We start from the raw sequence: 26323 nt of genomic DNA, 5'->3' as shown, positions 1-26323 counted from the left end.
AGAACAGAAGACAAGAAGAACAGAAGAACAGAAGAACAGAAGACTGGAAGGAGAGAAGAAAGGAAGATCAGAAGACCGGAAGGAGAGAAGAAAGGAAGACCGGAAGAACACAGAAGAACACAGAAGAACACAGAAGAAGATACAGAAAAACGAAGAACAGAGGGCAGAAGACCACAGAAGAAGATGAGGAAGAAGAGAAGAAGAGTGAAGACGAGGGAAAGAAGAGTACAGAAGAAGATTACAGACGAGGAGCGAGGAGGAAGAACAGAAGAACAGAGAAGAAGAAAAGAAGCAGGAGCAGGAGAGAGGGTGAGTAGCGCGGGGCAGAGCGAGGGGCTGGGAGGGGGGGTACTTACTGTGAGGTGGGTCTCAGGAACTCAGGAGCTCAGGAACCTGGAGGAGCTGCAGCGGCAGGGGGAGCGACCTACCCTTGGGTTGGTGAGGTCGTCTATGAGGGAGGTTGAGTTGTGGTCTTGAAGGTTCTCCAAGTGAAAGTTGAAATCACCGAGGAGGATGTAGTCTGTGGAGGTGAGGGCGTGCGAGCTGATGTTGTCGGCGATGGTGTCGCAGAAGGCGGGGCATGGTCTTGGTGGTCTGTAGATTAGTGTACCTCTGAGGGTGGAGTTGTTAATGTGCATTAGAAAGTGCATGTGTTCTGTGTTGTCGATAGTGTCTTGGGAGCTGGTGGTGACTTTGATGGTGTCCCTGTGTAGGATAGCGATGCCACCACCTGGCCTGTTGAGGTGGTCTTTGCGTTGGAGTTTGTATCCCTTAGGGGTGGTGATGGCTATGTCGGGTTCCGAGGAGGGGTTGGTCCAGGTTTCCGTGAGGAAGGCGATGTCTGGTGAGTGTGATGTGATGAGGTCCCAGAGTTCTATGGCATGTTTGTGAAGGGAGCGGGTGTTGAGGAGCAGGCAGTTGAAGTGGTTGTGGTGGGTGGTGTTGGTGTGGTGCATGAGGGTGTTGTTGCAGGGTGTGTTCTGGTTGTGGGGTGGTGTGCGGCGGGGCTGGTTGGTGGGGGTGGGGGCAGAGCAGGTGAGTATTGCATTGGGGGTGTTGTGTTTGTTGTTGGGGGGTCACTATGGTTGGTGTGTGGTGTGAGGGATGAGTAGCAGGAGAAATGACAGGTGTAGCAGGTGAAGGGGCCATGGGTGTGTAGGGGGCTGAGAAGGGTGCAGGTGGGGCAAGGGCCTGGGTTGAGTGAGTGGAGGGTGAGGGGGGAGTAGATTTGTCTGAGGGGGCCAGGGGTACTAGCGCTGGGCGCGGTCTTGGCGCGGACAGGCGCAGGCGGGCTTGCCTTTGGCGGGAATAGCAGCTGGGAGGAGGGAGGGCTGGGCGAATGGGAAGACTGGGGTGGTGGAGCCGCAGGGGATGGCAGCAGCAGGAAAAGCACATAGGAAAACGGACGGTGAGGAGGTGGGGGGAGGCGGGAGGGGCCGGGGGACGCAGCGGCTATGGATGGAAAGCAAAAACAGATGGTGAGGAGGTGGGGGGAGACGGGAGGGGCCACGGGGACGCAACGGCTATGGATGGAAAGGAAAAACGGATGGTGAGGAGGTGGGGAAGGCGGGAGGGGCCGCGAGGACGCAGTGGCTATGGATGTAAAGGTAAAACGGACAGTGAGGAGGTGGGGGGAGGCGGGAGGGGCTGCAGGGAAGCAGCAGCTATGGATGGAAAGGAAAAACGGATGGTGAGGAGGTGGAGGGAGGCAGGAGGGGCCGCGGGGATGCGGGACGCAGCATCTATGGATGGAAAGGCTAAACGCATTTTATCGCATTAATTTACCTCACACAATTAATTAACGCTTCCCAGTGTCAGTATTAAAAATAAAAATTGAGAACAAGTTAATGCCCCGTGAGACCAGGGAAAACGGCAAGAAGAGGTAGCGGAGACCCAAAGACGCTGAGGATCGAGCATTCGGTGAAAACTGAGGACACGAAGCACGGGAGGCCGGCGGAAGGAGTTAAGAGGAACCATGAGCCAGAGGGATACCTTGCTGCATCTGTTCGCTGGAGGATAAGGACCCCTTGTCGCCACAAACTCTGCTGCCCGGTTCACTCACAGCTCACCGCCCGCAAAACGGGAACATGCCCTTCAGACTATCATCCAAACACTGCCCATGCCTCGGAGACTGCCATCCCACTAATAATAGTGCCTTCTCCTCGGAGTCTGTCTCCCCAGGCTCTCCCTACCCGAGCCTGTCGACCATCCCGCAAAGCAGGTGTTCTTTCATGTAGCTGGGGTACTGGAGCACCTCTTTCCGTGCACCTGAGACGCCAAGGGGCCCGCTAAATATACACCGGGAGTCTGCCGAGCTGCGGACGGGGCTGCATTGAATGCTGCAGGTTGAGGTCCCTGTGCCGGGGCTACACGTTGCTCTCTGTAATCACTGACGGGCGAAGAGGGGACGAAATGGAATATTCATTATGAAAATCGCCGAAGAACTAATTTTTTGACAAACAGAAGAAACGATGTCCTTCATGACGGTCAGTTTCTGCGATTTGTAAGTGCCAGCAACAGCATACTAAGAAAGCACAAAGGCCCTCCTGGATTTAACTTCTCTACAGCAAGCCCCGAATCAGTGAAAAGCGGTTCTATGGAAGGGCGCAAGATGGCGGCCGCCATTTTGCATGCAAACTTGTTGCAAGCATAGAGCGAAGTGAAAGGGCTGCCTGCACCGTGCTCGGTGCTGGATCCCTGGCGCATCTCCAGCCTCCTGCGCTGGAGCCGTCACCCGGGGACTACGGAGCCCGTAAAATAGACGAGTCCCCAGGGAGGACCCGAAGCGGCTGGCCCCACTCCGCTGAGCTGAGCCGTGCTTGCCTCTGACACCCTGCGGAGAGAAGGAAAGCGGAACACCGGTGACCTGATCGGGGTCAAGGAACAAAACTGGCGAGGCCCCTTGACTTGGGGCCCCTGGAAAACTAACTCTAGAGACCCCTACTCGGAGGTCCGACAGAGCACCACTGGAGGCACCTGAAGACAAGATTGTACAAACGCAGCATTAAGGTGAGAGCCTCTGGGAATATAATGGAAACACCCCTGGTCCTGGGAATCACCTGGGGAGTTGAATTGAACCAGATCCCAGCAGGGACTATTTCCAAGACTCTGCACTAAGAGGGGGGTATCAAGACCAAAGCAAGAGTAAAAGCGATCCACCCAGTCTCTTTCTGACCCCAACTATGGATTGTGGGCTCTGAGAGTAACTCCACACCTTGCCCCATCACTCGAGCAAACTACAACGATCTGTAGGGAAACCACCTACATTTGGCACATGCACATCACCGCAAAATGGGTAAAATGGGCCAACGCCGTGCAGTACAGTCCTCTAGACTCTTAGGGCTTTTGGAGGTAGTTCTGTCTGAGGTAGGAGTGAGATGCACTCCTTGCACCATTTCTTCACAGCTGTGCAGCACTTAGTGCCAGTTGCAACGTTTAGGTTTGCGCAAGTACGCACGCTGGTCTTTCGCTGTATTGGCAGCAGCCCCAACATTCTGGACACAGGGCATTTGAGCCCCTTTGGGTTGGCCAGCTGACTAGGGGTTCCTGGTGGTTTGTAGGGCGCCAAGCCCCATTGTGTATTTGTGGTGCTAGGAAATGTATTTCTGGTAGTTTGATTTTCAGACCCTGTTCTGGCTACCTCTAAATTGTGTTTTATGATTTTGAGGTTCTGGCATACTTTGGGTTATGCTAGTGAAATTATGTTCCACCCTGTGCTTTTTGCCCATAATGCTGCCGATACTTAGGAGATAAGTATCTAATATTAGACTGTTAAGATTTTGGGCGTACAATGTCTTTGATACCTATTGTGATGCTGTGCTTTATGTGGTTTATATCTCAGGATGATAAGTACAGTGATTTTCCTCTTACACCACTCCATCTTCAGTCCTACCTTGTTGAATCAGCCCTGTTCTGAATTAACAACCTATCCCTAATCGCCTCACTTTCCTGTCTCCACAATAACTCTGGTTCCTTCACCCGATGTCTGGATTACGTGCCCCCTTCTTGCCCTCATACTTCTCCTCACCACCACCGTCCTAGTAACACCCTTCCCTTTTCCCCACCACCCTCCTCCTCCACAATTTCCCAACATGGCCACCGCTCGAATTAAGCCTGGAATTAATTGCTACAAAATCATCTACCCTTCTAACCTGTCTAAAGCTGCAACAAAACGTTTCAAGCATAACACCATTGAATATTTCCCCGATTCCCTTTTTGTCGATCAGTTTTACAATGGTCGATATGGGGGGCTCAAAAACGATCTAATTTTTTTCACGCATGACATACCCTCTTGGTCTACCAGCTTTTACAATTCCTTTAACGTCACCTCCTCCTCCTCTATCCCTCATGGGAAACAGCTAAAAATGTCCCCCTCTGCGTGTTTTAACGGCTCCCTCACTATCTCACTCTATAACAACGGTACTGTTATGATCCAAGCCAAAGACACCTGTCTCTCTCTCTTTGACCGCCTCTTCCCTTCCCTACTCCCCTCCTCTGCTACGGGCTATCCCTTGACTCTCCATCTAGCTCCACCAATTACTCCCTTTCTCCTCCCCGACCCCCCCACTCTCCAACAGGCTGCACCCTGGGGAGGCACAGGTCGACCCTCTTCTCTCCCCTCGGACCTCCCCTCGCATTCTTCCCCCCTCACAGTTTGCCCCTCCCCTCTTCACTTCAGCCTTACCTCTAGCTAACACGCTCCTCGTCCATTCCGCACCGTCCCGGCACTCCATTCTCATCTCCTCCCCCCTATCCCTTCTGGCCACCCCCCTCCTTAGACTACCTCTCCTCCAGCCCTCTCCCCCTGTCTATGTTCCCTACGCTCCCCTTGTTCCCTCCTCCGCTCTGCTTTTCCTCCCACTCCTCCCCTCACTATGTACCCCGATTTCCCCGCAAATACATTCCATCTCTCTCCCTCCCCACTCTCCTCCAGCACTGCTGTGCTACCCCCTTTCTTCCCCTGGTAACCCCTTCCCTCCCTCGGACCGAGCAGAATCACTTCCTTTCTTCAACTTCCCTTTCTCCCAATCCCCCCCATTCTGCCCGATACCCGCTCCATCACAGCCACCTCACTTAGCTGCCAGGACCTATCCAACCCCCTCCCCCCCCTTCCTTTCATACCTCCCTAATCCCTATGACTCCTCACACTCCTCCCCGCTCCTATCGCCCCACCGCCCCACTCCTCTACTATCGCCCCCTAGTTCTGCCCTTAATTCCTATCCTTCTTGCAACGCCAACAACGACAACTCTCCTCTCACCCCTGGTGCACCAACTCCTGCTCTCACCCTAAACCTTTCCCCACCTCTGAACCCTATACCCCTACTCCCCTCCCGTTCCCCCACCTCTTCCTGCCGTACACTGCCTAGTGCACCCCCTCCTGTTTCCATCGAGCCACCCATTACGCCGTGCTCTTCCTTACTCTCTCTGGAAAAAAAGCTAGGCTCTCTAATCACCGCCATCTCCCAACTTGAAGCTACCATTTTAGTTTTAAGCTCCAAGATCTCGACTTTTCCACACACCTCAATTCCTTTGGCTAACACTCACCCTTCCACGAGATGCACCTCACCACCACACCCCACTATAGCTAAACATAGCCAGTCGTCTGCAAATCCACACAAGCGCTCGAACGCCACCCTTCCTTCACTTCCACTTCCCAGTAACCCTGTAATCTACACTATTCCGACCATCTCCTCTGTCAGAACCACTCGCCCACCTAAATGCTCCCGAGCGCCCTCATATAAGCACAATATCCCTATCACCTCTCATAGCCCAAGTGCCCCCGTCACCAAAACAGTTGCGTCAGAGCTGCGCTGTCTGCTCCACAACTGCAGATCTGCAATAAAACACAAACTTGAAATCTCCGATACCATCAACCTGCACAATATTGACATGCTCTTCCTCACAGAGACCTGGTTCAACGATACCTCTCACTCTATGTTTGATCTCCTTGTACCCACAGGCTATTCTATACTTAGAAATGACAGAATTGACAAAGTGGGGGGAGGTGTTGCGGTCATCTTTAGAAACTCCCTTCAACTTAAGGCTCTTCCTAACAGCTCCTGCCACACTTTTCAATGCCTATCACTTGAGCTTCAATTGCACCACCGCTCACCTCTCAGACTCCATGCTATTTACCACCCGCCTGGTAGCAGCCCTTCGTTTATGGAGGAACTCACGGACTGCATCAGCGACCAATTCACGCAAAGTGACAATCAGATCTTCGTGGGTGACTTCAATGTCCACTGGGGCTTGCCTCAAGACACAAATGCGAATTTGCTGGCCACCTTCCTCTCTGCAAACGATCTTATCCAACACTGCACAGAAACAACACACTCTAAAGGCTCAATCCTAGACCTTGTCATTTCTAAAGCAGGCTTGCTGACTATCGCTACCCCTATTCATGTAGACTGGTCGGACCACCTCCTCATCCCATTCTCTCTTCACCTATCACACTCTATAACTCTGGGCCAGCCTAAGAGGGCTACTTCCTGGTTCCGTGACACTAAAAATATTGACCTCTGTACCCTCTGTAATTCTGCCTTGCTATCACTTCCAAGGCTAGACTCGGACCTAGATGTCAACGAACTCACCTCCCAATGCCTCACAGTCCTTGCAGCCGAAATCAATAATGTCGCTCCTCTCCAAAGCAAAAAGAAAAGGCCCACTCCCTCAGCACCTTGGTTCAACAAATCCCTCTATGAAGAAAGGAAGTTCATAAGAGCCCTTGAGAAACAATGGAGACAAGCACCCTCCACTGAAAATTTGGCCACGCTTCGTTCAGCAAGATCCAAGTACCACAATCTCATCTTCCTTGGAAAAGCGTCGCACTACAAATCCCTCCTTGACTCAGCCAAAAATAGACCCAAAAAACTATTCGACCTCATCAAGAACCCTAACAGCTCTCCCCCAACCTCCAAATTGGAAGATTCCACAAAGAAAGCAGCGGAATTCGCTATATTCTTTGACGAAAAGGTAAAATCACTTGTAGATCAGGTCATTCATCCTACCCCCACAGAGGAGTGCAAATCCTTAACCATTTGGCAAAACTTTGACCCCATCTCTGACGATGCTCTCCTTAAATGCATCCTCGATACAAAGCCCTCTAACCATTCTCTTGACCCCATCCCTAGTGCCATTGCCATTGACTTATATACTAATTCTCTTTCCTACTGGACCACTCTGGTCAACCTCTCCCTCAGTCAAGGCTCCCTTCCTGTGTCCTTCAAAACTGGGCAGGTCACCCCTCTGCTAAAAAAAACCACTGCTGATGCGAACGACCTCAACAACTACCGTCCCATCACTAACCTACCCTTTCTTGCGAAAATCACTGAAAAATGTGTAGCAAAACAACTCTCTCGCCATATCAAGGAAAATTATATTCTTGACAATTTCCAGTCTGGCTTCATTCAAAACTGCAGCACTGAAACAGCCCTGCTGCTAGTGATTGATGACGCGCTGCGGATACTCGATTCAGGGGAGTCTTGTCTTCTAATTCTTCTTGACCTTTCTGCAGCCTTTGACACTGTCAATCACAACACTCTCCTTAACACTCTTCAACAGAGAATGGGCATGGAGGGCACTGTGCTCAAATGGTTTGCCTCCTTCCTCTCTGATAGATCCCAAATGATCAAAATAGCGAACAGTCTTTCAGCTCCTGTAGCAGTCAGTCAAGGTGTTCCTCAAGGCTCCATACTTGCACCCACACTGTTCAATCTCTATTTAGAACCATTGGGAAATCTGCTGAGTAAATCCGGGATCCACTATCATCTATATGCGGATGATACTCAGATTTACCTTAAGGTGGCCTCCATTCACGATCTCTCCTTCCTTAGCTCTACTCTCGACTCCATTCAAAACTGGATGGTAACTCATCAACTGATCCTGAATCCCTCCAAAACAGAATTCCTCCTCCTTTCCTCCTCCCTTTCTCATCCCCCAGTGCAAACATGGATGGATCAGATCAATCTAATGAACAATAAGCCCATCATTGTCGAGAGCGCAAAATCCCTTGGTGTCATTCTCGACAAAAAACTCAATCTACTCTCCCACATTAACTCCATTGCAAAGTCTGCTCGACACCAACTGCGCCTTCTTTGGGGATTCGTCGCTTCTTCCCGGAGCACGACCTTAAAACCCTGGTCCAAGCGCTGGTTCTCTCCAGATTGGACTACTGCAACTCTCTTCTTACTCGCCTTCCCAAATCCCACCTTTCCCCCCTGAAGTCTATTCTCCATTCAGCAGCTCGTTTCATATATGGGGCCAAAAGAAGTGACCACATCACACCCATTTTATCCACCCTCCGTTGGCTTCCCATAGAGGCAAGATCTATCTACAAAACTGCATGTATCACCCACAAAGCCTTGCACTCCTCCTCCCCTCGCTACCTGGTGAATAAACTGAAACTCTCTGGGGGCTCCAGACCATCACGTAATGCAGAAAAGTTATTGCTTGAACCTCCCATTTTCAAGAAGGAAAGATTGATGGCCCAATCCTTTTCAGGCAACGCGGTGAGAATCTGGAACTCACTTCCGCCTCAGCTTCGGAACACCACCTCTTCCCGGGCCTTCAAAGCTGACCTCAAAGCTCTCCTCCTTCAAAGACACTTCCAAAGTTAATTCAAGCCCTCTGTTTTCAGAAGGAAGTCCTTCCATTATAGGATATTCTGTTCTCCATGCCTATAGAAGTGCCTTCCCAGGGTGTTTTTGTGTTTTGAGTGTCTGCCATGTAGTGCAGTATTTTACCTCTACCTGTATCTTGTACTCGTTTGTAACATGCACACGGCACCTTTCCTTTTCAACGTATCATTTGCTACCTCTTATATCTTGTTTGCTTTTGATACATGCACAACGGCCACCACTGCCTCATGTAACGTAACTATTGTTTTAGTGTTTTGAGTGTCTACCATTGATTGCAACTTTTTTACCTCTATTCGTACTCTATTTGCTCTTGTAACCTGCACACGTCACTTTTTCCTCTCATAACGTATCGTTTGCTACCTCGTTTATTTTTTGCTCTTGATACGTGCACAATTATCACGATTGCCTCTTGTAATGTAACGCTTGTTTTTGTAACAGGCTCACTTGTAATTCTTCTCCTCTTGTATCTTTACTTTGCCTATTGTGAAGCGCTCTGACACCTTCGGGTAAAGTCCGCGCTATATAAAAACGCATTAAATAAATAAATAAAATAAAATAAAAGGAAAAATGGACGGTGAGGAGGTGGGAGGAGGTGGGAGGGGCTGCGGGAATGCACAGGCTATGGATGGAAAGGAAAAATGGACGGTGAGGAGGTGGAGGAGGAGGGAGGGGCCGCAGCGACAGGGGCTATGGATGGAAAGGAGGACGGATGGAAAAGGATGCAGCGAGGGGCGGCGGCACGAGGAGCGACCTGCCTGCTGGAAGCAGGGTCAAGGGTTGCTCCTCGTTACCGTGCCGTGGCTGCCATAAATGGGGAGGAGGGAGGGAGTGGCAGTTGGGAGGAGGGAGGGCTGGGCGAATGGGAAGGCTGGGGGTGGGGCCGCAGGGGATGGCAGCGGCAGGAAAAGCAAATACGAAAACGGACGGTGAGGAGATGGGGGAGGCGGGAGGTGCCGCGCAGACGCAGCGGCTATTCATGGAAAGGAAAAACGGACGGTGAGGAGGTGGGGGGAGGCAGGAGGTGCCGCGGGGATGCAGCGGCTATGGATGGAAAGGAAAAATCGATGGTGAGGCTTGGGGGGAGGTGGGAGGGGCCGCGGGGACGCAGCGGCAGGGGCTATGGATGGAAAGGAGGACGGATGAAGAAGGAGGCGGCGCGGGGCGGCGGCGCAAGGAGGATTATATTATTTACAACAAAAATCTATGATGTTTACCCTCACCGATTACTCGAGGCACACATGAAATACTAAAACAACCCAGTACAATAATCAAATGTAACTGCGTCAGGATTAAAGCCAGTGGCCCATGAGCCCCTCCTTGTGGCACAGTTTGGATATGAGATTAAGGAAGCCCCAGTGGTTTAACAAGGGCGATCATGTGTATTCAGTCAAAAGGGAATACAACTGGCAGCTTCTGTCTGCATTGTCATGACGAGCTGGCATGTACCTTCTCATGGATGTTAACAGCTTCAGCGACCAATCATCAAGGATGTGGGTGGTGCTAGCCTCTCCTAGCTCTCGACTGTGTAAACAAAGCCTGTACTGAGAAGGAGAAGGCCATCTGCAGAATTTGAGGAGCCCTTTCCAGAGGGTCCAAGCCCGCAGAGCTGTGCATGTCAGCACCAAAGACTCCAACTTTGGTCCGACACAAATCTTGAAACGTACAAATAAAGCAGCTCTGAGATGTTTTTTGCAGATATGGGCATTTTAAATTCATGACAGTATGTTTTGTTTATAAATACAAAGAGCATCTGGGCTGCCAGGGTGATTTTCTGGATGAATTATGACCCTGGTTCAGGCCAAGGTAACACCTTTACTACACTATGGCCCTCATTATGACCTTGGCAGTTTTAAGACCTCCAGGGTCATGGAGGTGGTTGTACTGCCGCCAATGTGGTGGTCTGACCGCCACATTAGGACAGTGGCAGTAGTGCTGTGGTTGGACTGCCAGCACCGCCACTTTACCGCCACACGACGGACTGGTGGTGTTGGCACCCTCCACACAACAGCATTGCCACTGGCTCTATTACGAACCTGTGACAATGCTGTAGGCCGTATCCCACTGGGTCAGTGGGCGGAAACTAAGTTATCACCCGCTGACCTAGCGGGAAACTTGTAATGAGGCCGACAAGGAGGCAGCCACACTGGCAGCAACCTACTCATCGGGACTTCGGAGGTTGGGCTTTTCTTTCCGCCTAAGTCATAATTGACCCCTGTGACTGTTTGAACACTCTTGATATGTTTGGGTGACTCTTCTAGTTTATTTCTCTCCTTACTCCTCTATCTTGTGTCTTTTTTGGGGAAATTGTGTTAGCCAGCCAGCAACTTTGACAGTGGGGTGGTGAAAGTGATATTCTATTGTAATTCGCATGGCAGATTTAAATTAGGATGCTAAATGTCAACATTTTCATTTTTTGCTGCAGACAGAGGAAGAAGGTAAATGGAAGTGATTTAGTTATGTGCAGGGCCACTGGAATTATGTGGCACGAAAGGACCAACTTATGAGACAGGACTGAACAACTTATGTGGCAAAAAAAGTCCAATTAGGCATTTACAACTCCAATAGCTCCACCTCTTGCAAATGCTAGACCTATTGCATTGCAAATGCCTGTTTTTCATACTAAGCACAGCCCAACCGCATTTCCCAGTGAAACCAAACATAGATGCGATGTGTGTCTAGCTAGAACCATGCAGACAGGATTTGCAAGGTGTACCCTGCAAATGCTTTTGGAGGTGGGCGTTTAGCCCATGACACCCACTACCAATATACAGTCCTGAGTGGATTGCACTGCAGCACTATGATAGTGCACTAGTCCCTGAGCTATGCGGGCACAGGGCGTACCACACAAGAGCGCTGCTAACCGTACGTGACTACGTACATGGCTCCTGCCAACATATGATGTAGAAATTTGTAGTCACGAGTACACCACAGCCCTCTACAGCAAGGTTACTTGGGCATTTCAGACAAAAGTGTGCCTGAGCTCTGCGGATATTCTAATCATGCGTACATGGAAACGATCCTAAACTCACATTCGTCTCCAAATAGCTTACCCAATTAACGTACTGTTTACGCCTTCCCGATCGAAAATATAACAGAACAATCTGTCATGACTTGTAAGAGATTCACAGATTCTCTTTTCATTTCGTTTAACTTTTACTTGCGTGAAATAACACTCGTTTGTTCTTTCATTTAAAGCAGGCCAGAATGGAACACGGCTGTAATGTTTGTGAATCCATGTTTTCCAGGGCTTCATCTTAAAGATGCCGCGCTTTCTGGAGAAAAGCCGACAGCTGTTAACAGCGCATACCATGCAGGGTCAAGAAAATTGGAGGATTGCTCGGATTCCACATACTCAAATATGGGTTTGCAGAAACAAGACTCCAAAGACCTGGGTCAGGAAAAGTTCTCTGGTGACCCAGCATATGGTAATTGCTATGACAGTCTTTTCAGAAACCAACCAGACGGCCAGAAGGAACAGACGGGAGCGGAGGACTACGGGAAAATCTACACCAGTGAGCCAGAGGAGTGCGCCGATGCCATTTATGAGAATTTTAAGGGATAAAGACAGAGTCACTGGAATTATGCAGCTAGAAGAGGCAAACTATGTGGCAGAATGCAGCACATTTGGTGATAGTATTGCTTCAGTATTTTATCATTTTTACCCTTATTAACACCTTTTGGGCATTGGCTGCACTTTATTAGTACAAGTTTAACACCCAAATATAAGAATAAGCATTAGAAAGTTGAACAGCTAATCTTGGCAAAGGGCCTTCCACTGCACGCAAACATGTGCAGCTGCGTTTATTTGTTGTTTTTTTTTGCAGCTTTGCTCGAACTCGACCTGAAGGTATTGGAGTGCTTTACATGAGGACCAGTTACTTTACACATGAGCACATTCATTTGTGGTAGGTACAGGGAGATTAAGAGCCTGATTTAGAGTTTGCCCGATGGGGTTACTCTCACAAACGGGAAGGATATCCTGTCCGCCATATCGCGGTCCCATTATATCCTATGGACATCATACTGTGGCGACAGGATGTCCATCACATTTGTGACAAAGTAATCCATCTGCTAATCTCTAAACCAAGCCTTAAGTGATTTGCACAGAATCACAGAATGTTGATCGTTCTTGAATGCTTGCATTCATTTCCTGAATGCGTTTTTAGTAACGTTTGACCCATTTAGCTTGAATTTTTTTTTGTATAATTCAACAGATTGTGAAGCAGGTGATGGATAATGAGACAAACTTATAATTATGTGAAAAATGCTGCAGCCGCCCAATCGCATATTTCCAGTGGCACTGTATAAGGTGCCTGAAAAGTTATTTAGCCATCTGAAATGCGGGATTACAGGGGAAAACCAGGAAAAAACGAGGTCAAAAGATATGATATGTCAAAGAATTAGAGTTTCGTGCATGCCACAGCCATAGTCCAAAGAGGGTTTGAAGTTAAATAAAAACATCCATGCCAAGGCCAATAGGTCCGACTTGGATTTTCAATGATGTTCCGGACTGCTGGCTTTGACGGAGCTTGTAATGCTTTGTGTCTAATGCTGTTAGTAGGTTTCAGTGACACTTATATTTGAAAGCAGACTTGCCCTTTTGTCTTGTTGTCTTGCAATTAGATCCATCAAAATCAGTTTGTGAACAATTAACTGGAATGTTCACAAACTCTGCGATCATAGCTCATAGTAACATAACCTAAAATGTCAAAGAGAACGCTTTTCAAAGTCCTCCTTAACAACGCTTGAGAATAAACATGTTGTAAAATACACTTGAAGCTGCACCTACTTAAAGGCATGAGACTGTGATCCGGAAGCTACAATGAATGAGTCAGATTCGTTTCCATAGCTTTTCTCTTAAAATACCCTGTGCAGTTTCTTTCTCTTCGGATGCCTGAAAACCCAAGGTAGGCTATAGTAGGACTAAAGTAGGGGAATTGTGGAACATGTATGTGCAAGCAGAGGCAGCACATTTGAATTATTGTATTTCATTTATCAAAATAATGCAGCTCACTTAAACAAGAATACGTTTAAAAACACAATCAACATTTTTCATAATAGGGTGTCACCAAGGAAAAGAACAATTCTTGCCCAATATTTAACTTCAAACTCTCATGAGTGTAGGTTTTAACTAGAAACCCTGCTGTAAAACCACACATATATTTTGTTATTCAAACTGTTCACATTCCTTGTCCAACTCAAATGCCTAAGCTGTGATTAGACTGAAGGTTGGTTGCATAAAAAAGACAAGTAGTAATTAAAATGATGATTTTTGAAATGCTTGAAATAAATATTGCTAGTTGAACACATATCAACAATGCTGCTATCTTATTATCTATCTGATACAACTAAGACCACGAATCTTGAGTTAACAAAACGTACAATTTAAGACAATTTTTGAACAATCTGTACACAGGTAAATAATATATCTTGTGCTTTTCATAGCAGCACTGCCTGATAGTGCAGAACCATCCTTGTTCAGTTATACATGAGTCAGGAGCCGCTCATAATGAGTCACCCTGTTGTGTCTAGGTGCATTTTGCTGACACCAGCACATCTCGTGTGTAATGCACCATAAATATCCTTCACACTTTGTGCATTCCCACACTGAGAAGCTGTCTGCAAAAAAGCATTGGAATTCAAGGCTCCTCCCCGTCAGCGTGCCAAGCTCCACATACCTCACTTCAAGGAACAATTAATTTTCTTAAGGTACTCATTTTGGTAGCACGTATCATAAGTGAAAGGGAGCCAAGATGCACAATGCCTTTCCTTGCCATTAGCTGCTGAAGCCATTTAGGGGGAACTATCTATGTTTCTTCACAAGTTGGCCAAGATTTACGTCGAGATATGAAATTGTTCTCTGGTTCCAAGCTGTGTAAAAAGGAAAATGGATTTTCCAGGACAAATTTAAAATGTGCATGATGAAATCAACAGAAGAAATAGCTCCTGTCACAGTTCCTGCACGGTATGATGTGTCCACTCTTCAAGTGGGGCAATGAAAATTACATTTGTGTTGAATTCATATTGTATGTAATATATCCTATGAATTTAAATGTATGTGTGTAATGTGTATGAATAGCGATTGCTTATATAACACAATGCAAACCGAGTTATAATAACTGCCATTAATGACTTTCTATATTAGTTTTGTTGATTTTATAAAGCTCAGATCAATGAATGATTGAGTTCAGACATGTAAGGATTACATATATATCTTATAGGTGACACACAGGTGTTTGCTGCAGAAAAATAACCCACTGAAGTTTTTACCAGATTTGGCTTAGTGACCTTCAGATCACTGAAGGATTACTGCATCAAAAGCATTGAGCCTCTAAGCTATCTGATCAGGATATGTCTCCCTGAACTACAGGATAAAACAGTCCTCAAATTAACTCTCAAAGCTGTTTTAAAATGTTTCAAAACTGTGAATGTACATTGCACCTAAGTCACTGGGGCTATTCTGCCAATTCTGTGCCATGAGGCTTGATGCATAAACGTAGAACTTTTAGGGAAATGCTTTAACCCCCTAAACTGTTCTACAATGTGGTTGATTTCTGATCAATATAGTAAGCTGCAAAATGGATATCAGCAGATTTCCCATAATTGTTTTTTTTGTTGTTGTTGCTGTGAGCAGTTGACAATGGCTAAGACTTTTGTAAGCACTCCACCCATCACCTTTTTTTGAAGTTGTATTTGTGGAACACATCTGTAAATATAAGGCATATGAACTGGCAGTGTACAGGCTAGCACAGAAGCCATCCCTCTTAACTGGAAGTTTCTGCTGCTGCTTCTGCGTGCTCATTTTCCCCAACAATGTTTATTTCCATTTCCTCGCTTCATACCAAAACATTACACCATAATATAGTTATATGTTTGGCACTGAAAATCTGGTGAAGGCCAAATTTAAAAATTGTGTTAGTTCTCACGCTAGATAAGATCTTTTGATTTTACTAAAAGTATATGTTTTATATTAAAGGGCTTTCAGTCAGCTTTCTTTATCCATTGGCCTTGTGTTGTGTCTTTCACATTTTGCTTCTACCCACTATAGCATACACAATTGGGCAATAGCCACTGTCTAACTTCGCTTGAGTGACTGCATTTTGCTCCTTCCCAAAGAACACATCCACACACAAGGCAGTTCTTTTTTGTGTCAGTGATGTAGTTTTTACTTTATTATTCTAGCCTTATCAGTTCCTGTTTCTTGGTAATCCTGTTATAAATTCCTTTTGGAGTGGCCGTTGTTTATCTGAATGCTATTTCGCTGCATAACACATTGAGCGCACTTGGAATTATTCTTTATAAAGTTACTGCCATTTTAGTGTGCATGCATTGAAGTGCATAACTGCACTTAGGATGTCATGCTGGTATGTTTTTAATTGAGTAGTTCAGTTATACTTGTAAATCAATTTAGCCTGTATATTCTGCTAGTATGACCCTTCATTTTGCTTTCAGTTCTGTTGTGTGTTGTGCTTATATAAGAATTATATTACTAAATTAAGCTGTGCTATTTTATCTATCTATCTATCTATTTGCAACTCTATTTATCCATATAGGCAACATTCTCAATCTATGCGACCATTGTCTGTCTGGCTGTCCGTCCATCCATCCATTCAACTCACTATCTCTATATAGATGTTTCTATCTGTTCAACCCTATGTACTTGTCATAAATATTTGCAAAATAAATACCAAAAAGACATTAGCAAAGGCTAGAGGTTGGCAGTCAATGCCAGACCGATTCACTTTTGGTTTTACTAAGATTATGTGAGTAACACAGTCACTTGTAGGGGCTTTCAGCCAGACTTCATCCATTACTCTGGTGTTGTGTCATTCACATTGTTCTTCTGTCCGCTGCAGCATACATCATGGGGCAATGAGCCAGCTCTCTTCAGTCATTGGCTGACTTAAAACTTTCACAAGGAGTACGTTCACACACAAAGTGATTCCCTTCAATGCCAGGGACTATTATGGTATTCGGTGCATTTTTGAGAGCAAAACATTTTTTGCTTTTAGCCATTTTTGGATTGATGGGTCCCAGCAGTGTTCCCATCAATAATGTTTTGCAAAAACCACAACAGAACAATACAGGAATTGCCAAAATCAAAAGATGGATGGCCAATGTCAAACTAACTGGCTTTGCCAATGCATGTTGTTGACCTGGTCCACAAACTGTGAAACAATGCTCATGAATGTTTCTTCATAGAAGGCTTTGGTTTACACTCAATGAAAAAATTGTATATGGTGCATTAATAATGAATTTAATCTTTAAAATGTTGAAATTGAATAACCTAAAAATTGGTCATGAAGTAGTGTATTATCAATCACTATACTCTGATGTTACTGTGTTATAATAACTTTAAACAATAAAGCAAATATGTTTATGACAGACTGTGATAAGAAAACGTTCGTATTTGAGTAAATTCAGGTGATTGTTTAATTTACTATGTAATACAAGTAAAAATGTGCTATTACTAAGAATTTGGCATTGTTTGTCTGTGGGGTGGGCCTATGTGTATGAAGTATGGGCAAGCAATTGCTCCCCTTTTTGAATAAGGTTTAGGGGAGCAGGTCATGAAAGGTTACTGACCTCAAGTCTTGCGAGCAGTGCAGGTCAAATCATCGAAATAACCTTGCTCGTCTAACTGTATAAAACAAAAAAAGTAAATATTATGACATCTCCTTCCTTCTCTGAATGCTACCTCTCTTCAGTTCTGGGCAACTTCAAAGGCTCATCAAAAAGTAGGCTAGGTGTTCACATATCTGCCAAGCGGCTCAATGCCATGTGACATCTTCAGTCAAGACCTGCTTTTTATCCAGCTGCACTCTGCATGCTGAATCTCCTAAACCTGTACAGTATATATAATTCCAAGATTGCAAATCCCAGAAGGCAGAGCTGTTGGCTAAAACATTAGATGTGGCTAAATGTACTGGTTACTCGAAAAGTATTTATTTCTCCTGTGCACTCAGGGACATAATTCCCATTTTATAGTATTAAGATTTTACTATGTTTTTGAGGCCCTAATGAGCTGCTCTACGCATGTGAGCCACAGGCGGCAGTTTAACACCTGTGGACAAAAATATGAAAGCAGTTCCATACGCTATACCACACTACCTCCTGCTTGTGCCTACACAAGTGTAATTCACAGGGATGTGTGTGTGTTAAATCTAGTGTATGGGAGCACTGTTATCGCACCGCTCCCAATCTGCTCTATGTTGATCTTGACTCAAGTATTACACAGGGTTTACAGGGAAATGTGTTTTTTCAGGTAATGTCTGAACGGTGATCAACATGTGAAGTGAGCTTGGTGTACAATCCTTCCTATGAATTCCCATCTTGAGCCAGATGTACAAAGCTATTTTGCGGTCGCAAACCGCAAAATTAACCTTTTGCGACTATAAAATGGCCTTGTTACATGTACAATCCCTTTTTTGCCAGTTGGTATCCAGTTACCTACTTGCAAAATAGGGATTGCGATTCGCAATTAGGAAGGGGCGTTCCAAGGGTGCCCCTTCCTAATTGCATCTCATAGGCCCATGTATGAGTGTTTTGTGACCGTGAATGTAGTCACAAAACAATCACAGTTACCACCAATTTCAAATTGGTGATAACCCATTTGCAAACGGGAAGGGGTCCTTTGTGAATGGGGGCAACAACATTTTCCAGAGCAGGCAGTGGTTCCAGGGACCACTGCCAGCTCTGAATAAATGAAACTGAAACGTTTAATTTTAACTTTTGAAATGCATTCTGTATTCCTTTAAGGAAAATGGGCTGCATTAAAAAAAAAAAGCTTTATTTATAAAGCAGTCACAGACATGGTGGTCTGCTGACCCTAGCTGACCATCATCCCTGTGAGTACGGCCATTCACAAATGGGTCACAATTTGCGACCTGCTTCATGAATATTGATGAGGCAGGTTCCTTGCGACCCATTTGCAAATCACAAACAGTGGGGTTGACACTGTTGCACATTTTGTTTTGTGATTCGCAATTTGCGACTCACAAAAAGTCTCAAAACAGAATGGTCGTACATCTGGCCCTTGTGTCATCCTCACTTGGAAACTTCAGAACCTCAAATTCCCGTTAAACGCAATAAATTCATAGTTGTGACTCAAATCCTGCCTGGTGCCCCTTCGCCTCCAGCACCAGCAAGGTGGAAATACTGCTTGAACTATAATTTTCTTATCTGTGCTGAGTTTCTGGAGAAGCCTCATTCAGGCACGGCCCACAGTGTTCCAAGCCTATGGTACTTGTTAAATGTGCACAAAATCGCAGTCAGAACTGCTGCAGCTGACACAGATTACAAGTTTACACTTGTAAGTGGTGATTAACCTATATTAAACTCTATTAAACTTTTATAGACAGCACATGCACACTGAATTCTCTCGATACTTAAGTAATGAAGTTATTAAATGCACAATTGGTGTGATACACATTACACTCGGTAGCTCTTGTTAGGTAGACTAGAATTATCCATTCTTTTAATTCATGGTTTACATCAATTGATATTTCCAACCTGTAAAGATGCCCTGCACAGTTGGTCATAGCTGGCCTGCCTGAAGGCATGGTTAAAGAAAACCGAGGGCCAGAATTTCAAACTTTCTGTGCTTTGTTTGCATCACAAAAGTCACACAATCCAGATCAGAATGTTTGTTTTTGGTATATACTTTCCAACGCAATTTGTTTTTGCCCTGGAACATTGGCTAAAATAACACAAAGTAGCACAAAGCATTGCTTTCCATTACTTAGCATGGAGTGGGCCATTACACGGGTGGGACATGAGCATTCCCATGCAACCACTCATACTTTTTGACAAGCAACCCTTCTTACCAAAAATCTGAAGCAGGGTTTGTGTCAAAAATTAATGCCACTTGAAAGCATACATTAAAAAGAGAGTTTTTTTCATTTTTTTTTCTTTCCCGAATAAGCATGTATGCTGCAATGTACAGCACACATACAAGGTAGAAACAGTTTAAAACGTTTTCTAGGCATAGTATTTTGCTTTGGAAGGGAACCCTTCCAGTACACAAGCAATGCTAGGCTAACACATTGACTTGCACTAAGGCACAAAGGTGTGTGTGCACCGGCACTAGGAAAAGGGAGGAGAGAGCCATATCTCTGTAGATATGGTGCTCCACCTGCTTTGTCATTCTCACACAACAGAGCGCAGCATGTTTGGCTGCTGTGCAGTATTGCATGAACATTTTGTCAATCTGGCCCTGGATGCTAGAACCTGGTGGGGAAGAATACACAGGTCTGTGAGAACGTATTATAGAAAACCCAGAACCCTGTATGGCTTTCTTTCCTTTTTGGCGGAATATATCAGATGTACACACAACTTAGCATTTTCGGCATACTTTTGATATTTAGAGTTTAGTGCTCATCTATCAAAGAGGCAGTTAAAGGTTACAAAAAAAATTCATTTACATATGATTTTGGACTGTCTAATGAATCTGCATGAAATTTAGGGTATTTTAAAAAGATAAATGTAATGCAGGGATTTTACTTTACAAGGAAATCTGATAAGCGAGTATAGTAAATAATGAGTCACAAATCATTTCATAGATCTGCATGGCATTTGTAGGCACTTGCTGTATTTAACCTACTTCTTCTATGCTGAGGATGGCCAAAGGCTGCGGATAATGGTGATTAGCCACACGTTGGTTAGGTCAACTCCTGCTGCAAAAAGCTTTAGGCCATGCAGATCTAGGGTAGCCTGCAACATGCTACAAAGTGATTAGCATGCGCCACCCCAAATACCACACATCTGTCGCGTATATACACACCAGCCAGTAGAAAGCTGTAATATTGCCATCAAAAAATGAACAATTGACAAGAAGTTATGGTTAGCTTAGACCACACCACTTAATTTCTGTTAGAAAAAACAGTGACATTCATTTGAAAACCACACTTAAAGTGTGGAAAGGCTTACAAAAGAGAATTTGAAAACCCCTGAAATTCTCAAGTTATTGTTAGCTCCGCAAACCATAGCTCTACACCAGTGATGCAAACCATAGTTAGGGGTAAGCAAAATATTTGTAGTCATTTGTGATCATCATTAAGAAAAGGTTTGAGAGCATTATACAAAATTACAAAAATGCAAATCCATTATTTAGTGTCATATAAATAGAATATAAGTATAGAAATCCTAAGAAATATGTGGTAATCACCAAGGGCCAGATGTAGGAAGCATGGTGCAAACTGCGAAAATCGCAGTTTGCAACATGCAAAATGCTCATCGCGATGCTCATTCACATTTTGCGAGTCGGTTCCGACTCGCAAACTGTGAATGCGACTCGCAAATAGGAAGGGGTGTCCCCTTCCTAGTTGCGACTCGCACCGCAATGCCAAATTGCTTTGTGACCGCGAACGCGGTCGCAAAGCAATTTGCAGTTACCACCAGTGTCACACTGGTGGTAACCCATCCGCAAAAGGGAAGGGGTCCCCAGGGGACCCCTTCCCCTTTGTGAATGTTGCCAAAAAGGGTTATTCAGAGCAGGCAGTGGTCCACCAACCCTGTGAGTGCAGGGACTAGCTATGGGGTCGCAAAATGCAACCCACCTCATTAATAGTAATGAGGTGGGTCTTTGAGACCCCATAGCGAATCGCAGACAGTGTCTGAGACACCGTTCTGCATCCGCATTTGATATTCGGAAATTGCGAGTTGCACCGACTCACAATTTCTGAATCGCAAATGCAGAAATTGCTACATCTGGTCCCAAGTCACAAAAAGTGTTTCCTTCTTTCCATTATCAGCAAGGTCATCTTGTTCCTTTCGGATGAATTGCACGTTATGTTCTGCCTTGTTATCAATTAACAATCCTGAAACTAAATTCACCAATACACTGCCCAGCACTGCAAAATGATATGAACAGACAACTCACCCCAAACATCATTCTACTACTTTGATTTTCCACATAACCCTTTCTGGATCTCGCCTCCTCTATCACTTCTTGACTCACCCAAACCTCATTTTACTACTATGATCTCCATATACACTTTCAAGACTTTTTCTTCCTGTGTCTCTTCTTTGACTCATCTCAAACCTCATTAAACTACCATGATCCCCCTTATACCTCTTTCTAGACTCTTCCTTCCTCTATACCTCCTTGCAGTCATCCCAAACCTCACCTAACGAATATGAGCTCCCAAATAACAATACCTAGACTACCTACCTCTATCCCTATTTTATCCTTTTCAATCAAACTAACAGACTTGCATGTCCGTCGCTTAAATTACCAACTTATCTTTCCTTCTACTAATTTACCAGTAATCCTTTGGGTTATAGAGTAGCGTGCTATTAGCCAAAAAGTGCTTTAATGCCTCATCAGTGGTAGTAAGCCCTATATAACTACAATTACAATAAATAACAGCCCAACTGTTTAAGAGGATACAACCTGCTATTGAATCAGTGTTCAGAGAGGCTGGTGTTAGAATTTATGTATTATAATGGGTGCTAGACCTGCCATCCTTGGCTTGGGTTCTTCTGACATTTTGCCTTCTGGCTGCCTGTTTTTCAGACTTCACTTTTGTTGGCTTTAGGATTCTGTGCGCTTTCACACTGCTGACCAGTGCTAAACTCCAGGTGCTCTGTACTCTGAACATGGTAACAATGGCATATCCACAACTGCCATAATTAATGTACTTGCAGGTCCCTAGTAACATACGCCATATGTGCCCAGGGCCTGTAAATTAAATGCTGCTAGTGGGCCTACAGAACCAATTGTGCCCCTACTACAGTAGCCCTTTAAACATGTTGCAGGCCTGCCATTGCAGAGCCTGTGTGTCTACAGTTTTAAATTGCCTGTTCAACCTGGCAAGTGCACTCAGTTGCCAGGCCCAAACCTTCCTTTTTATTACATATAGGTCACCCCTAAGGTAGGCCCTGTTTAGCACCAAGGGCAGGGTGCAGTGTGTTTAATAAGTTGGACATGTACTTTTAAGCTTAACATGTCCAGGTAGTGAAAAACTCCTAAATTCATCTTTCAATACTGCAAGGCCTATCTCTCACATAGGTAAGGCAACCTTTGAGTGTAACTTCCAATTAGGACGACATCGAAGTTTGGAGTCTCTGGACTCACAATTTAAAATTACAACTGATGGTGAAGTCGGTCTTAAATCATAAGTCTGAAAATGCCACTTTCGTGCCTCTGCCTGCCTCTGAATACACATCTGGGGTGGATGACAACTGGGCTTTGTGCATTCCCTCTAGAGAGCCAAACAGAAAGGGAGCTTCCATGTGACATATGCATCCCAATAGCCCATCACCAGGCTGGTGGGTCTTCCTGGGCTAGATGGGAGGGAGAAGCTGACACACCTGAAAAGGGCTGTGTCACTCCTCACACAAATGGCTGCATACCCCCCTGTAGAGAGTCTGGAGCCAGGGAACAAAAGTGCAGGATCTTTGTTATCTTCAAAGGCCTCTTTGATGTCTCCCCCACTTCAAAGACACATCAGGGGATAAGTACTGGGCCCAAAACCCACCAAATAAGAACTCTACTGGAACCAAAGACATTGTTCCAGGAAGAAGGACTGCTGTGCTGCCAGGAGGGACTGCCACTCTGCAACTGCACTGCTGTGTTGGCCTACTGCTTGTTGTTTGCTGTAATGTAGGAGGGACTGCCACTTTGCTACTTGCTTTACTATGTTGGCTTGTTGCCTGATGATTCTGGTCTTGAGTGAGAGGGACTAGACCTGTTCTCTATTCTTAAACCCAAGATTCTACAAGGGCTTGTGGGCTTGCCCTCTGTTCTTCCGAAGTTCAGGGACATCAAAGACTGCCTGCAACTCTCCTGGTGCTGCCAGATTCTGCCATCTGTGAGCACCTCCAGTCCTGGGCCTCATATGTGGGTTTCTACAGCTTTTTTAATTTCAACCTTGACGCAGTGGGGACTTTTCCCCGACCGGAACCAGTGCATCCCTCTTTCGACACGGTGCTCAACAACATCAGTTTGAGACCTGGTGCAGCTCATTGCCGATGGACAGCGCAATTCAACATCGATGGCAGCAGATTTACAATCTACACGATTTGACAATGATGCCATGCATTCACTTCTGTGGAGCTCGACGACGATGCAGGACCCCCTTTGCATTGCTCAATGGCAATGCAGCAGACTCTTGATGTCAACAAAAATTCCTTTTGAGGTATTTCTTCAGCGGACCATGCGTCGATGCTGTAGCCAGCCTGCCCTCCATCGCAGTTGGGACCTGCTTTAGATTTGCACTGGTATCTTATGACCTCAAGTAACCTTTAGACTTCTAGTGACTTATAAACACTGTTTTCACATTTAGGGCCTAAATGAGAGTTTGGCCAATGCGTTACTCCATCACAAACGTGATGGATATCCCGTCTACCCTATTCCGATCTTCATAGGCTATAATGGGATCGTAAAATGATGGACAGGATATCCGTCATATGTGTGACAGAGTAACCCCATGCACCAAATTCTAAATCAAGCCATAAATCATTAAAAATTCGTATTTTGAGAACCACTTATTGGATGTTTGTTGGTTTGGTCTTGTTTTACTCACATAAATATTCTTTATTCTTCTAAACCGGTGTGGAGACTTTTTGAGGTGTTTTCACCATGTTACTGTAATTCAAGCATTGCACAAATACTTTTCACATTGCCTCTTAAGTTTAGCCTGACTGCTGTGTGCCAAGCTACCAGAGGGTGGACACAAATTAATTTAGGTGGGTTGTATCTAACTTACTCTCACTTGGATTGTGGTCCCTACTTGGACTGGGTGCATAACCCTAACAACTAGAGACCCAATTTCACTCCAGGAAGGTTAAACTACTGGAAAACATTGCTAATCACAAAGAAGAATGCAATGAAAGGGACAGCAGTCAATAATGGGCATAGCTTGCCTCAGCATTGGCTAGAGGTCAGGCCAGAGATGTGCAGGATTGAACATCTTATAAATAATGCCAGCCCAAAAATGATTTTGCAGATGCAGAAAACAGCAATAGTAAAGGGGACTATGTGAGGATCTCATTTTGGAATATTGTTGAGTTACAGGATAGAGAATGATTACGGTTTGTTAGTAATTGTACAATTTGATGTTTTCAAGAAACATGGACACTTTTGGAAGGTGGTATGGATGGTTTTGTTGAGTTGCACATATCTGCACAATATTAAAAAATAGAGCTGTGAGTGGCCTTTCAACATGGGTATCCAGTGAGCTAAACTGTGATCACAATTAAGCATGTGCCACCCTTCTAATAACATCTTACATGTAATACTCACACAATTGACAGCATTGACATTCTCAATGTATATGATCATTTTGTGTGTGTACCAGAGGTACCCAAAAAGCACTGCATAGCTTGAAAGAGATATCAGCCTCGTTAGAAAGGACAATGTTCATCTGTTTAGAGCAAGGGAGGGATGTGTGTAGGGGTGACCAAATATTGCTAATATGTGGGGACTGCAACACATATCCTTCAGGTGATGTTGTCAACAAAGGGTTGTGGTGAAAGGTCTAAGCCGTGGCATACCAAAACCTGCAATGAGCTGCAAGCAAGAAAGAGGAACCTTTTTCAATGTTCCTTATAATGCATGGGTTCCAATTTTTGAATGGTTTAACTACCTCAGAACACCCGGCACAAAATACACATATTGTTGATGCAATGGTGTCCCTTGCTGACCATTTTCTGATTAATTTGGAAAACTGGAAAAATATGATTGGCATAACAAGAGAGTAGAAAGTGATCACAACTCTCTAATAGCAGGTTTTTGCCTGAACACCAGGAGATAGTCAGGCTGTATGGAAAACAAATTTGCAGGATGTAATCTAGAAATAGCCCCCACTAATAACAAGCAAAACAGAATAAATATCTTGAAGATGTCCCCCTACTAAATGCCATACTAGAGAGCGTTAGTGATGGCATCCTAACACTACTAGTGGGTGTAAGAACAGAGTACTATAACTGTTGAAATCAGTGTTATATGAAATAGGGTTATTGTGGTCACAACCCATTAAAAACCGAGTCCACATCAGACATACCTAGTAGTTACATCTGGCATGATGCAGATGCTTTAGTATGAAGCAGAGTGTTTCATTGTCCTTAAAGATGTGCAACCTAAAGGAAGTAGCCTTTAAGAAGGAATTGGAAAGGTTCTGAGATATTGCCATGTATGCCGAGAAGAGAGTAGTAAACAAATAAGAATGCTGTATAGGTGAAAAAGAGTGGTCAGACTATTTGAGGATCCTGTATAGGGATGATGCCCTGGTCAGATTAGTAACCCACCGAAGTGTGAGAGGCCTACTAAGGAAACTCCACCACTGAATATCTTGATCCCAGAGTTGAAGGGACAATATTGTGTGGTGTATGAACAAAGCACCTGGCCCAGATCTGGTGCCCATTGATTTGTACCTGGTGAGTCCAAAATTCTGGTTAGGTGTAATTACAAAAGCATTTAATGCTGCTGCTATTAACAACAAAATGACTGCCTTCATGGCATTTTGATACCATTGTATAAAAAAAGCATTTGTGAGCAGAAGTCCATCTAACTACTGGCTAATTTCACCATTAGACTGAGCCAATAACATCATTTGGAAGGTTACATTTAACTGACTACAAGGTTGGTTGGACAACTCAAGTATCTTTTCTGAGGTTCAGGCTAGCTTTAGGTCAGACAAGGATTGGAATGTTCAATTAAGCTGTTTGTTTATAAATACACAAAT

The 26323-nt window shown here is 45.0% G+C and overlaps 1 protein-coding gene across 2 annotated transcripts in view; it reads left to right on the top strand.

Annotated features, from left to right (window-relative positions):
- Positions 1-17108, top strand: part of LOC138246243 (uncharacterized) — a 796965-nt gene extending 779857 nt beyond the window's left edge. The window contains exon 9 of one of the 2 annotated variants that reach the window (XM_069200654.1): positions 11882-17108. In XM_069200654.1, coding sequence (XP_069056755.1) covers positions 11882-12198 — 317 coding nt within the window. In that variant the 3' untranslated portion in view covers positions 12199-17108. The remainder of the gene's footprint in view (positions 1-11881) is intronic. The other variant, XM_069200655.1, reaches the window with a different exon arrangement.
- The last annotated feature ends 9215 nt before the right edge of the window (positions 17109-26323 follow it).

Source organism: Pleurodeles waltl, chromosome 7 (genome assembly GCF_031143425.1).
Source record: "Pleurodeles waltl isolate 20211129_DDA chromosome 7, aPleWal1.hap1.20221129, whole genome shotgun sequence".
In the NCBI taxonomy this organism is placed as follows: Eukaryota; Metazoa; Chordata; class Amphibia; order Caudata; family Salamandridae; genus Pleurodeles; species Pleurodeles waltl.
Note: the sequence above shows the minus strand (reverse complement) of the source record. Positions and strands in the feature narration are given on the sequence as shown.